Source organism: Parus major, chromosome Z (assembly GCF_001522545.3).
Source record: "Parus major isolate Abel chromosome Z, Parus_major1.1, whole genome shotgun sequence".
Taxonomy (NCBI): Eukaryota; Metazoa; Chordata; class Aves; order Passeriformes; family Paridae; genus Parus; species Parus major.
Genome location: NC_031799.1, coordinates 73,987,706 through 74,001,268, shown reverse-complemented (window position 1 = coordinate 74,001,268; position 13,563 = coordinate 73,987,706). Strand labels below are relative to the sequence as shown.

Below are 13,563 nucleotides of genomic sequence, written 5' to 3'. Positions count from 1 at the left end.
AGCGCCGTGACGCTATCGGCGCGCGCGGCGGCGGCGGAGGCCCCCGCGCACGTGTCTCCAAGGCGACGGGCGGCGGCCATGAGGAGGCCGAACCTGCTGATCACCGGTGGGCACCGGGGGCACCGCGGGGCACGGCACGGCCCACACCGCAGACCGGGCTGCTGTGGGGTCCAGGCCCGGGGTGATGTGGGGTGTGAGGTCCAGGCCTGGGCTCACTGGGGACCTCTGGCCTTGGCCCAGCCCGAGGTGATTCGAGTGGGGTCCCAGCATGGAGGGATTTGGGGTTTGTGACCCCGGCCCCATCACAACCCGGGGTGGTTTAGGTTGTGAGGCAGCAGCCTGGCTGATCTGGGGTGTGGGGTCCCAGCGCGGGGAGGTTTTGCAGCTCCACTCCTTCATGAGAACGTGGGGCTCCCCCGTGTTACCTGCGGGTTTTCAGATATATGGAGATTGCCCTTCGAACCCTCGCTGTGTGAATGACTTTCCTGCACACAGTCAGAGTTCTCCCCCTGTTTTCCTGTTTCGCTCTCCCGTTTCTCTTTGTCCTGCACCTTTTTGTCCCTTTTTCATCCCCTGACCTCTGCAGTGTGGGCTTTCAGAAGGTTCCAGTTCCCCTGCTGAGGGGTGCTGGAGGGTACCTGCGAGCTCTCCCCTTACCTTGTGCTGTGGGTTTGGTCTCCAGGCACTCCGGGAGTTGGGAAAACCACGCTGGGAAAGGAGCTGGCATCCAGAGCTGGGCTGAGCTACATCAACGTGGGGGACCTGGCCAAGGAAGGTGCTGTGTCACAGCAGTCCCCTGAGCACGGGGACACGCTCGTGTGGCTCTGCTGGGGGTGTCTGGTGCACTGGGAGCCCCTGCACTCCTCTCTGGGACAGCTGGGGGACTCACCTGGGGAGGAGAAGGTTCTGGAAGAGCTCAGAGCTTCCAGTGCCTAAAGGGGCTCCAGGAGAGCTGGGGAGGGACTGGGGACAAGGGCTGCAGGGCCAGGAGCCAGGGAATGGCTGCCAGTGGCAGAGGGCAGGGCTGGATGGGATCTTGGGCAGGGATTGTTCCGTGGCAGGGTGGGCAGGCCCTGGCACAGGGTGCCCAGAGCAGCTGGGGCTGCCCCTGGATCCCTGGCAGTGCCCAAGGCCAGGCTGGACATTGGGGCTGGCAGCTCCTGGGACAGTGGGAGCTGGCCCTGCCATGGCTGGGGTGGGAATGGGGGGGTTTTGAGGCCCCTTCCAACCCAAACCATTCCAGGACTCTGTGTATTAAATCGATTTTCTTCAGTAGGCATGTCTGTAGCAGCATACCTGGTGCAAAGCAATAAATAACAAAGTTATCCTTACATGGATTTGTAAACAAATCCATGCCATGTTCCCTGCCCTGAACTCTGCCTTTTGCCTGCAATCTCCTGAGACAAACGTAACAGTGTAAATGAATTGTGGCAAATGAATTGTGGTAACTCCTCTGGTACCCACCAACCATCTGGGGGCTCTGTGTGCTGCAGGAGAGCTGTATGAAGGCTTTGATGAGGAGTACGACTGCCCCATTCTGGATGAGGACAGGGTAAGTGCAGCCCCAGGTCCTCCCCGCTGTGCTCTGGCTGCGCAGTGCCAGGGGAGCCTGCCCTCCGTGTCGCTGTGCAGGTGATCGATGAGCTGGAGGACAGGATGAGCGAGGGAGGGGTGATTGTGGATTACCACGGCTGTGACTTCTTCCCCGAGCGCTGGTTCCACATCGTCTTTGTGCTTCGCACGGAGAACTCCTGCCTGTACGACCGGCTGGAGAGCAGGTGTGTCCCTGGGCTGCTGCCGGGCTTTCTGAGGGCAGAAATCACTGATCCTCAAACAAACACCGCTGTTTTCTCTGTGCCTCAGACTGTCTCTTGCTGCTCTTGTTCTCTAGGGGCTACACAGGGAAGAAGCTGCAGGACAACATTCAGTGTGAAATTTTTCAGACTCTGTATGAGGAAGCTGTGTTGTCATATAAAAGGGAAATTGTACACCAGTTACCCAGCAACACTCCAGAGGACCTAGAGAGAAATTTGGATCAGATTATGCAATGGATTGAGCAATGGATGAAGGACAATAACTGACTTTTGGTGAAACACTAACTGCTGGATCTCTTCTTGGGAGGGAGGGTTTAATAAATGATATTCATAATTATTGTATTATAAATGAACCTGAGTTTTGCTGTAGCTGTCTGGGGGGTAGAGGAAAGTTCAGAGGAGCCAGCTTGTGATGATTTATAACAGCACCCTGAGAAGCAGCAGAACTGATACAAGTGACTGAAAGGATGGAAATGAGGCAATTGCTCTGAGTAGCAGAAGTTGTGTTCAGTAACTGAGAATTCTTTGGACCTTAAAATTAAAAGCTAACCATGAATTCCCTGTAAGAAAACTTTAAAATTGTGATAACAAATGGCAGTTGAGGCAAATTTGATTTCCAGAGGGTGGAACAGTATCCAGGAAAGGAGCTGGTTTTATGTTGAGTTGTGGGACTAAAACCTGCAGTGCTCCACTGTGGGCTTGGGCATGTGAGGGTAATGCAGAGTGAGAGAGTTTGGTACAGGTTAACGTGGGTCCTTTGCTTTGGAGGGAAAAGAAGTGATGTGAGAGTTATTTTAAAACGATTGCACAGAGTTTTGGAAGTTTGTTCCTGTGTAAGGAAACACTGGGTATGTGAGCACTGGTCTGGAGTGTTTAACAATAAACTTTATTTTTCCTTTTTTCTCTGTCTTCCCATCTCCTGTCCCAGTTATGGAACGTATTCATCTCTGCAAGATTACCCAGGAAATGCTTTTCTTGTCAGGATGGACTTGCAGTGATCCAAAACGTGGTCACGGATAATAAAACACTGTGGGGGATCTGTTCTGATTGCTGTTAAAGCCTGGGCCCCAGGGGGGCAGGGCTGCACAAGGAAGAGAAAACCTTTCTTGTTTTTGCTTGGAAAGACAGCCTTGTGAGGGACTGTAGGGAGTGCGTGCTTATAAGCCTTTTACATACATGAGTTTGTACAGTAAAACAACTTTATTGAAAATTTCTCTTGTGAAGAGTGTTGTTGTTACATGTTTTTACTTTTTTATTCCAGATTTGCTATTGGGTTGATTTTTTGGGTTTGTTTTTTTCTGGTGGCACTTGCGGAGCAACACTGCGACAGAACCCTGATGATATTACAAACCGAAGCGGTGAAAAGCAGGGTGTTTATTGGGAGGATTGTGCCCAGGCGCTGTGTGGGCTCGGGCAGAGGTGGGCTGGTGTGGGATGGGGGTGTTGTGGGGTGTGGGGACAGCCCCGAGCGCCTTTGCAGTGACACCCGCGGTCACCCCCGGCCGCTGCGGGCGGCGCTGGGGCCGGGGCTGCGCTGCGGAGCGCTCAGCTAGGGCAAACCGAGCAAACCAGAGCAGCCAGAGCAAACCAACCAAACCAACCAAACCAACCAAACCAACCCCTCCCTCCGAGCAGCCGCCGGCGGCTCCCGCGGCCGCTCCGTCCCTCCCGCCCGGGGCGGGACCGGCACCGGCACCGGGACCGCGGCGCGCAGGTGGGTCGGGGGCTCGGGCGGGCCCCGGAGGAGGGGATGTCCCCCAGGAGGGTGTCCCCGAGGGGGGATGTCCCCCCAGGTGTCCCCCCGGGGCCGGGGTCTCGCCGCGGGGGCAGCGGCGCTCCCCCAGCCTCGCCCGGCTGCTGCAAACACGGAGCTTTCCTGTTTTTCCAGATAAAATCTGCTCTTGCGGGAGGCGCTGTTCGCCGGTAGGTGAGGGGCCCTCAGTCGGGGAAAAAAAAAAACCAACCAAAAACCCGAAAAAAACCAGGAGGAGAAGATGGAGGAAGAAGAGGAGGATGACATGACACGTGGAGACTTGGGAAACGGATTTGGGAGAAGACCGGGAGGTGTTTATGAAGGGGAAAACTTACAAAATTCCTACTCAATTAGATCTAGGAAGGGATCTGGAAAGACTTGTAATTCCCCCTTGTCGGCAAAGGTAGCAGAAGAAAGCGATGCTGCAGCTCTTCCTGGTCCAAAACGAAACAGCTTTTATGATGGATCACTCAAAAAACCTGCCTCTAGTTCCACACGACAGAATAGCTGTGGTAAGAGTGCTTTGGAAGTTAATTATTCACCATAAGAAGGATTTTTGTCAGTGAAAGTGAGCAGTTCAGCTGCCTCACAAAGTGTCACCAAGTTTAATTCAAGCCACCTGCCAAAATCTCCGAAGGATTCAGAGCAGGGTTCCTGATGGGATCCTCCACCTTCCTCCCAGAACACGAGCAGCAGAACTGCTTCTCAGTGGTCATGGCAGTGACCATTCTTAGTGTAAAATGTCCAGTTTTAAAGTGTTTGATTTTGCATTTGACAGCGACATTTAGCAAAGAGCACCCTGTGGTGGGTGTAGGTATAGATGTGTCTATGAAATTGAGTGGCACTGCTTGGATTCCTGCTTTAAGTAAGTCAAAGTCTTCCCAGAGATAGTACCTAAAGCTTGTAGCTAAATATGCAAAATCTTACTTGCTCTTTACTTGAAATGAGTGAATTGGCTTACTTTAGGGGTTATGGAGTTGTTTTTAGAACCTGCATTGGCATTCATCTCCCTTTTTTGTGAAAGCAATGCTGCTGTAAAAACAGTCAGGTGTAGGCAGTGCTGCTCATTACAGTCTGGCTGCTTTCCTGTCAAATTTGAGTCTTTTGACCAAGGTATTTCTGTGTAACTTGCTTATTTCTCTCCTTTAAACATTTCCCCATTATCCTTTCTCAGTAACCTGAGCTACCTCTGTCTCTTGAAAATTGCCCCTACTTCTAAACAGTGCTAGCTGTTTTTTTGAGCGTGGATGTTGCAAAGTTACAATCAGAAAATAACATAAAAAATTTAATTCTTTTTCTAATCAAGATGGCAGTTTTGTTGGCTTTATTTTAAAGGAAGTTATAAAATGTTTGCCTTTACTTTCTGTCTCTTTACAACAGATATTTTCCCCCCATTTCACTTCCTTAATTGTGAAGCAATGTGTTTGATGTTTGTATTGATGTGTTTCTTAAATCTTTTTATTAGCTCCACAAGAAAAAAAAACCCAAGAGAAAGATGAAAATTCACCTTTGTATGTTATTCGTTTGCAGGGTAAAACCCTCACTTTTATTTTTTTCTTTAAATATTACAATATTTTATTTAATCTACTCTATTAATCCTACAGAATCTAATACTGAAGTGTCAAATGAAGAGCTAAAGCAACAACTTCGGGACGCTCTGGAGGTTGGTAACAGTGCCCAGGGTGCTGCTCTCCAAATCTGCATTTCCTTTCAATGTAGCAAGAGGATCTTGGCATGCTGAAAAACTCAGATGGATCCATGTTCTTGAAATTAAAGAGGGAGTTGGAAGCCTCATTAAATTTCACATCAGGAAACCATAGTGTGAGGTGGACTTAATATTCCAGGGGGGTTGTTTGTGGGGTTTTTTGAGGGGGCAGAGGAAGTACTTTTAAAGATGTAAAGAATATTGAAGGCATTGTTGTAGTTTTCCAGCAAATGTTCATGTTTTATTAAGCTTTGGGGCTTGAAAATCTGTAGTGTAAACAATCTTTGTATTTTTAGTCTGCATTTTTGTTGAAAGTACAAGAAAATGTACTGTTTTTAACAGTGCATTTTGATTTTACTGTGGTTGAAAGCGTTGAGGTGTTGGCATCACAGCCAGCTGACTTCAGCTGTAGAAATACTCTTTCCATCTGCACTATGTTCTTTAACCCCAGGTGAGTCCATGAAAAGACATCAAACAGGTAAAGCAGAGGTTTGTTTTTTGAAGAGGGCAAATTTACATTGGTTTTACAGTCAAATCTTGACAGAATTACCTTGGATTTTACTCAGTGTATCTACTTTGTTTTGCTTCAGGAGCTTGAAATTTTGAAAGTTGAGCTTGAAGCATCTCGAAGACAGCTTGAAGGAAAAGATGAAGCTCTAAGAATCCTGCAGAGCATGGTAGGAGCTGTTCAGAAATCACTTGGTACTTGGTGGTAACAAGGAAAACAGAGGAAATCTTCTGCTACTCCTCATCAAAACCTTAAGGCCTTCCCAGGGCTGCAATTTAAATCATTGAGTCTGCAGGTGTCTACAGACTTGCCTCTACAATTTACTGGAACTAGTGTGTTATTTAAGAAGACTTTACTGTTGTAGCAATTCTCATAATTTTATCTTTGAGGATCCTTCAGGATTTATCTACTAAACATAAAATTAAGGCCTTTTTCCAGTCCCTTGTATTGAAGATTTTGCCAGTGCTCGGAATCCTGCTGCAAAGCATGAGCATTTGGAATTGATTGCTCCATCTGTATGCTTTAAATGTCAGGTCATTCTTTTGTTCACCATTTGTAGTATTTTTGTTCTCTTTCATAACAAATTCTGCTGAAATTGGTTCCTGGGATTTAGCCTACTTACATAACCCATTTCTGGTTGTCTGGTTTCTCCCCTCAGATATTCGTAGCAAGACAGGCCTGGATCAGAGCTCAGGTGTGTTGTAACCCAGTTTTTTAGGGTGTGATTTCCTGCATGAGCCCCGAAGAAGACGTGGTCTCAAGTTAAATGATGCTACACCCTCACTAGCAGGGGTTATGGGTTTGAAACCCAAGTTTGTTGTGCAAGTTAGACTCGAGATCAGAACCCTCTGGGGCTCACGAGCGAGTCGCTGATCTTCTGCAGCCTGCTGTTTAACTATGAATGTGGGCATGAGAATTAACTCAGTTTAATCACAGAACTTGCCTGGAGTATAAAATGCAGAGCTGCATTTTGGGTTTTGGTTGTTTGTTACATTTGCAGGCAGTGTTTGATAAAGCCACGAGCCATACTAAAGCAATGCTTCAGAAAACTGAGGAAGAAAAGAGGACTCTAGAGAAGGTAAGTGTGGGTGTTTCCTTCACACACGGAAGCCCATGGCTATTAAAAGGGGGTTACCAGACTGTTTATTTAAAGAAGTGCATACCTGACATTAATTCCAGGGGTCTTGTTAAAGGAGTTTCTGTTCCTTTTTAGTAGAAAGGGAAATATTAATTTATCAGTCTTTTGATCTAGGCCTTTTCATGCTTTAATACTAATATCAGAAAATTGCCAGAGCTCTTCCTGTGCTTTCAGCTGGTGTTTGTTGTGGATTTCAGTTGCTCAGAGTGAGCTGCACAAGCCCTCAGTGATTCTGCTGAGGCTGCCCAAGGGCTCTGAGAAATGGCTGCCCAGTTTTAGTAGGGAAGGTGCAAAGGAGGTGGCGTTGAGCTCCCTTGTTAAACTGAGTTTTTGTCTTTCTTGCTCTTACTGTTCTGTTCCACGTAACAGGGGTGGGACAGGGAGATGTGGCAGCATGGCTTTATCTTTGGTGGAAGCCTCTGGAAGCATTTTTCTGTAACAAAGTCCATAGGCCAGTGATGCAGAAACTCTGGTGTCTGGTACCAAATTTGTTATTAGCAGTGTCACAGATTGCCCCTGAGATCTCTGCCAAGCCCAGCACCCCTGGCATCCTTCTGATGGGAACTCTGTAATGAGCTGCTCCAAGCTTGTTTTGTTTCCACAGGAAATAAATATTTTGCAGTGGGAGATTGAATTTGATCAGGACAGATTTAAAAACATAGAAGACACCTGGACAGAAAAATATGACAGGTATTTGGCTTACACTGTGTATCATTGGGGTTTTTGTTTGATTTTTAAAAAAATTGCACTGAGTGCTCTTTGTCATCTCTTTTGTGTTCCAAACTTGCTTCCTCAGGTTCTTTGGGGGTTTGGTGTCTGGAGTCAGGCTTTGCTAGGCTGAGGGTTTTTTTTTTCATCATATGACGTTAGCCAGCTGGGGACTGATTATCCTTATTTACCTTAACTCTAGACGAGGCAGAGAAAATAATGGCATATGCATGCATGTGGAAATATGATTTCCTGGTTAATCATTTCTTTATTGTCCTGCACTGTAGGTCTGGGCGTGACTACAGGTGAAATGCAGTGCTTTAGAGAGAGGCTGATCAGGAGGCTCTTTGTTAAATAAGAGTCACTCTGGGTGGACAGCAGGTGTGGTTGGGCAAGAAGAATGTGCCAGAGGCACTAAACTAATAATACATAACAGACCTTGAGAAATGGCACTAGCAGACTCCCTCATTTAAATGTTGAAATTGTATCTCTGAAGCCTACCCATCAGAGCAGTTATTATTGTCATTATTTGTTATTACAATTATTGCTGTTGTTTTTACAATTCAGCATATGTAGCATATTTATTTAAATATGTTTCAACTTCAAATCAAAGAATAAGCCAAAAGTTTGCAAATTGTTCCATAGATACATTTGTGAAGGGATGCCTCTTGAAAAGCTCTCTGGCTTTCCTGGCTGAGGAGGTTGGAAGTGCAGATGAGCACTTTGGAGCACAGAACTGGTGCTGACTGATGAAACATACAGACATAGCTTCAGAAAACTGACAGGGGCTCAGCCTGCTTTGGAAAACATCTCATATTTTTCTGATAGTTTTCTGACATCTGAGGCAGCAGGACAAAAAGAAGGTGCATTTTCCTTTGGCTTTTTTTGGAGTGAAATAATTCAGACAAGGCTGTATTTACTGACAGCTGAGGAGATGCACCAAATAAATTGTATTGCTTTGACATTTAGGACATCAGATTGCCACTGTTCTGTTCAAAAGGGAAATACTTCAAGGAAAAGTGCATTATCAGTGCATATTGCGTGTTCTCACGTTGCAGCACCTGAAGGCACAGCTGTTCTTGAAAACAGGATTCAGACTACAGGAAGTTTACAGACCTGAGCTGTCACACCTCTAATACCAGTTTTGTTCTTTCAAGGAAGTAGGATATTTCTAGCAAGTGTTTCAGAGGTTCATAATTACCAATTTCTTAGTGTTTCTTATGGAAATGTAGCACTTACATTCATCTCTTGTTAAAGCTGTGGGCACTGCCTACTTACACGAGTGGTTTTTTGGTTTTGGTTTTTTTTATTTATATCTACTCCTTTCACTTTTGATTTTTTTTATTCCATCCTTTAAGTAATCCTAATTTTAATTTGCAGAAATATTAGATACCATGTTTTAACAGGTTATTTTTAAAGTTATTGAGTGCCCACTTAAAAACATTTTAAAAAATATAGTAAAGTAATTTTCTAACTTCAACAGGATATATTGTGAAAATGCAGCTCTTAAGGACGCGTTGAAACTGAGGACAGGAGAAGTTAAAACACTTAAAGCTGAAAATGCAAGTAAGCCAGCAACAGCTATTCCTTTGAATATACTGTTTTTCAGGAATAATTCAGGATTCAGTTGTGATGGAAGCTTCCTGTGGGGATCAGTGTCTTGCTACTGGCAGCTGATCTTAGTGGATATGCAGAAGCCTGGAAATTAAACTGGAAAGCAGCCAGGACAGCCACTTAATCAGAGGACTCGAGTCCCTTTCCTTTATTTTTGCTTTCCAAAAAGCTTTAAAGTCATTCCTGCCCCAGTGTTGTGCTGTTCTAAATGAGACACTGCCTGACTTTTAAGTGTACAAAGAGATGAGCACTCAGTCCTGAGGCAGAGCAATACAGGAAATGGTCTCTCTCTAAGTGGGCCATTACTTCTGGGAGAACACAGAAGGAGAAATGACTGGGATACGAGTTTCTACTTCTACACTCTCATCTTGTTCCCAAACTGATGCTTGAACTGTAAAACTGCTTCGTTCAGGTGTAGTTGAGCTCAGAAGTTAGGAAATCTGAGCAGCAGATTCTTGTCATCTCTTTCTTTGTTTTAATTTATAGTCCTGAAGCAGCAGTGCTTGGAATTCCTTGCAATGCTCGATGTGAAACAACAGAAAGTTTTTCAGGAGAACATGTCATTGAACAGAAGTGACATTACTGATTTTACAGGTCTTGAAGTAAGTATTGCCTACGTGTTTTTCCAAGTGGCTGCTTTAGAGACATGTTCGTTTCAAAACACATAGAGAAAATTCATTGCTCATTACATATTTCTTTATTTAAACCCATTTTTAGCTAATTAGCATGTGCTTTTGCATGCCTGTTAATCATTTTCCTCTTCCTGCTGCGCCTTGCAAAGGAAGATCAGACAGAAGAAGGCATCAGGCTATTTTTCACAAGCTATGATGCTTGTGATGCTTGTTTTTCTTCCTCCTAGCTCTTAAACCCTGCTGCGTCCTCGTGCTTCACTGAGCCCAGTAGTGTCCCAGTGAGGGCTGCAGGGTGTGGCACACCCACCTGTCGGGTTTTGCCTGAAAACACACCTGTCATTGTGAGTCAGGAGCTTTCCTCTCCGCCTCCCGCACCTGCTCCCGCTGCCTGGCGCTCCCTGTGTGGTTCCAGGGTGGGTTTTTGTGCTGGCTCCTCTGTGAGCAGATCCTGAGCTGTGGTTTGCTTTGGGTTTTCAGCTGGCAGTGCTCGGAGCCTGCACCTGCAGTCCTGCTGAGGGGCAGCCCTGTCCCTGTGCCAGAGTGGCAGCTCTCGCTCGGAAGCAGCTCCTCCATCTCAAGCAAGAGGTGACAGTGCCTGGCTGGGTGGGGACAAGGGGGGAGTGCTCCTGCACCTGTCCAGAGAGGGCCAGAAACTCTCAGCCGCTGCTTACACAAACTCAGGTGTCTCACAGTCAGTCTCACAAATGATGTAAAGTTTGTTTGTGATGCTTGTAATGCCATAATTCTTGATGGTAGAAAAAAAATGTAGTTACATCTACTCAACTTTACTAGCTAAAAAAATTATATTTTTTGCATTCTTTTTCCTTCTGCCTGTATTTTTTAATCTGAAAAAAGGGAGCACACCCTAAGTATATGCCCTCCTGAATGTACACACTGTGCACGTGGACTGGCACTGAACCTTTTCCTTCCTTCCTGGCAGTGCATTTCACCTCTCCCTTGTGTTGGCATCAGCACCCACAGCCCGCTCACCCAGCTAGGTCAGCAAGCTGACCTGGCTGGAAAAATATCTGTTTACCTCACACCTAAGTCAATGATGTGAATTCCAAGCTCCTAATTTTTTTTTATTTAGTGAAATTGTGTGGATTTAGAATTTTTCTTCTCATTTGTATTTGATTCTGCAAATGTGGGAGCCATCCTTGTGCTCCTGCTGCAGAACTTCCAGCTTAGTAAATGGTTTTGAAAATAGGTGTTGGCCTGTCCCTTACGATCCCTGAAACGGATTTTGGTCTCTTGCTCCTTTTTCTCCTGGCCCAGTTGTGACAGGATATTATTTCCCTCCTTGAGCTCTTGTACATCTGCAGAGATAAACAAACACACAGAGATGATTGTGTAGGTGGCTGGGGGTGTGAACATGTGCAGACAATGAAGAGTAAGGACTTTAATACACATTTCAAAATACATTTCTTTACATGTCAGGAAAACCCGCTGATTCCTGCTACTTCCTTGATTATATTTACTTTCAAGCTGTGTCTTAAGATTCATTTTAGTTCTGATTTTGCTTCCAAATTAGCTAATAGGCTTTCAATTTTCCCTGAATTAAAACCAGCTTGACAACCTGAAGAAGAGTAAGGATGAAGCATATATCATGGCAGATGCCTTCAGAATTGCATTTGAGCAGCAGCTGATGCAGAGGAAGGACCAGGCCCTGAGGCTGGCAGAAGTGGTGAACATGAAGAAGGAAACCAAATTTGCAAACTGGAGACGTCTGCGAGGCACTGGTAGCTGGGCAGTCTGTGTGTCTGGGGGCTGGCTGGCAGAGCAGGGAGCAGGAACCCCTCTCCCTGTTTGAAACGTGCTGGTGGCTCAGCTGCTGACCGAGGGCTATGAACAGCAGCTGAGAAAAGCTGACTTTGGGCTCTTCTAGATGCTACCAGCAACTTCTCTGGGGTTTGGGTTTTTTTAAAATGGAAGCGTTGGGGAAGGAGTGGAAATGCAAAAAAAAAAAAGTATAGTTGGAACTTTTTAGCTCCAAATGGGGTATTGAGCAACCCGGTCTAGTGGAAGGTATGAAAAAAGATGAGCTTTAAGGTATCTTCTGTCTTCTAATCATGGCTATTCCATGATTCACTGAAGTACTAAATAGATTTTTTTTCTGGCTTTTTTCTTAAAAGATTTTTTGCCTTTTATCATGCATGTGTCTCAATTTTAGTGTTTATTAGTGTTCTTACACTAATACAGAATTACAAAGCCCTGTAAAAGAGGAAAAATTTCAATCTGTAAAGGAGGAATAATTCTAATGATCTTTTATTCTTTTAAAAATTATAAAGGGATAAAGAAAAGTACTTAAGTGCTTAAATCATGGTCAAAACCACTGCAGACTTTAGGAATGGCACAGTATATTTGTTTTGACCACTGGCCAGGAGGTGCCAGGCTTAGAAGTGTGGTGTGTCTCCCAGATTCCTTGGGCACTGCTGCACTACAACAGCAGAACCTTGAGTAGCTGTTTCCCCTGTACTGACACCATTGCTTTCAGGTTTTGTTACTTGGCACATATGTTCCATAATTTTAATGTATTTTGCTATTTCTGGAAATCTTGAAAACTTTAAGTGACCTGTGTCAGAGGATCTTTGGGTTTTTTAGGCTACTTACCATTTAAAAACAAATTAGCACAAATTATTGTTTAACTAGAGTGTCAAAAGTATATTTTTCATGGAGCAAGAAGAATTCTCAGTGTGTCCACGTGTAAGTCTGTGTAGGCTTTATGTGACAGCAGGAGCAGTGCTGCGAGGCAGGAGCCTGCAGTGCATGCATAGAAGAACCTGCAGCTCCCATTGCCCATTTTGATGAGACCATCCAGATCCATCTTTATCCCAAAGTAGTTTTTCCCTTCCTGAGCAATTCTGGTGCACTTTTGTTTTCCTTAGAGCGTGTCAAGTTACAGGGGAGCAAGAACAACCTGGGTCGGAAGCTGTCCAGCCTGCTCTCGTCAGATGGGGACTGCAGGAAGCTGGAGGAGCTGGACAATGCCCACGAAATCCTGCGGATGTTGATAGACCTGGTCAGTGTTTGGTTCACCCTTGCGGAGCACGTGTTTGCTGGGTTTACAGCCTGAGCTGAGCATGGCCTGCTCTCCTTTCTGTGGCCCGGCAGGTGAACGACAAGGAGGAGGCCCTGGCGCACCAGCGCAAGGTCAGCTACATGCTGGCACGGGCGGCCGAGGCCACGGAGCCCGGGCCGGGGCAGGAGCGGGGGGACATGGCGGGCAGGTGTCGGCTCGGAGCCCAGAGCCCCCCGGCCGCCCCTCACACCGACGGGCATCGCCTCGCTGCCCTGCCCCTCACGGGAGCACCGCGGGCCGCAAGGCTCCGACGGGCGCGCTCCTGGCCCTCAGCGCTCGGGAGGGCTGAGCGACCGTGCGAGCTCTCACTGTAAACGTGCGTGGGACCAGCTTTTAAAACTTTGTAGTTTTATGGAAATAAAGCTTCTCAAGGAAACACCAAGAACGGTGCTGTGATGGCATCACTGTGGGGCTGATGTCACAGCGCGGGCGCAGCGGAGATCCTCAGTTCCCCTGGGGAAGGGTGTGCTGGCGCTTCCCTGAGCCCACAGGGTCCAGTGATGGAGGGTGACGTCACTGAGTGGGTGTGATGTCACGGGAGCAGGGCCTGAGGGGGGCTGATGGAGCGGCAGTGACGTCATTGAGTGGGTGTGATGTCACGGGAGCAGGGCC

The 13,563-nt window shown here is 46.5% G+C and overlaps 2 protein-coding genes across 3 annotated transcripts; both read left to right on the top strand.

The window, feature by feature from the left end:
* The first annotated feature begins 20 nt into the window (after positions 1-20).
* Positions 21-3,024, top strand: AK6 (adenylate kinase 6). Its single transcript, XM_015652145.3, has 5 exons — positions 21-106; positions 683-775; positions 1,494-1,552; positions 1,633-1,778; positions 1,892-3,024. The coding sequence occupies exons 1-5, from the start codon at positions 79-81 to the stop codon at positions 2,079-2,081; spliced, it is 516 nt and encodes a 171-aa protein (XP_015507631.1). The 5' UTR covers positions 21-78; the 3' UTR covers positions 2,082-3,024.
* A 412-nt stretch (positions 3,025-3,436) lies between these two features.
* Positions 3,437-13,349, top strand: CCDC125 (coiled-coil domain containing 125). 2 transcript variants are annotated; one of them, XM_015615576.2, is made up of 13 exons: positions 3,437-3,528; positions 3,703-4,079; positions 5,172-5,230; positions 5,863-5,949; positions 6,439-6,474; positions 6,781-6,858; positions 7,523-7,608; positions 9,110-9,192; positions 9,727-9,842; positions 10,350-10,457; positions 11,440-11,611; positions 12,758-12,891; positions 12,984-13,349. In XM_015615576.2, exons 2-13 carry the CDS (start codon positions 3,809-3,811, stop codon positions 13,263-13,265), a joined length of 1,512 nt encoding a protein of 503 aa, XP_015471062.1. In that variant the 5' UTR covers positions 3,437-3,528; positions 3,703-3,808; the 3' UTR covers positions 13,266-13,349. The 2 variants fall into 2 exon arrangements, with proteins under 2 accessions (XP_015471062.1, XP_015471063.1); XM_015615577.2 differs by lacking the exon at positions 6,439-6,474 and having other exon boundaries at positions 12,984-13,348.
* The last annotated feature ends 214 nt before the right edge of the window (positions 13,350-13,563 follow it).

Coding starts and splice junctions, on each gene's coding strand:
- AK6 (XM_015652145.3), top strand. CDS start 79: ATGAGGAGGCCGAACCTGCTGATCACCG. Junction 776..1,493: donor GGGGGACCTGGCCAAGGAAG/GTGCTGTGTCAC, acceptor TGTGTGCTGCAG/GAGAGCTGTATGAAGGCTTT. Junction 1,779..1,891: donor TACGACCGGCTGGAGAGCAG/GTGTGTCCCTGG, acceptor CTTGTTCTCTAG/GGGCTACACAGGGAAGAAGC.
- CCDC125 (XM_015615576.2), top strand. CDS start 3,809: ATGGAGGAAGAAGAGGAGGATGACATGACACGTGGAGACTTGGGAAAC. Junction 4,080..5,171: donor CACACGACAGAATAGCTGTG/GTAAGAGTGCTT, acceptor TTAATCCTACAG/AATCTAATACTGAAGTGTCA. Junction 6,859..7,522: donor AAAAGAGGACTCTAGAGAAG/GTAAGTGTGGGT, acceptor TTGTTTCCACAG/GAAATAAATATTTTGCAGTG.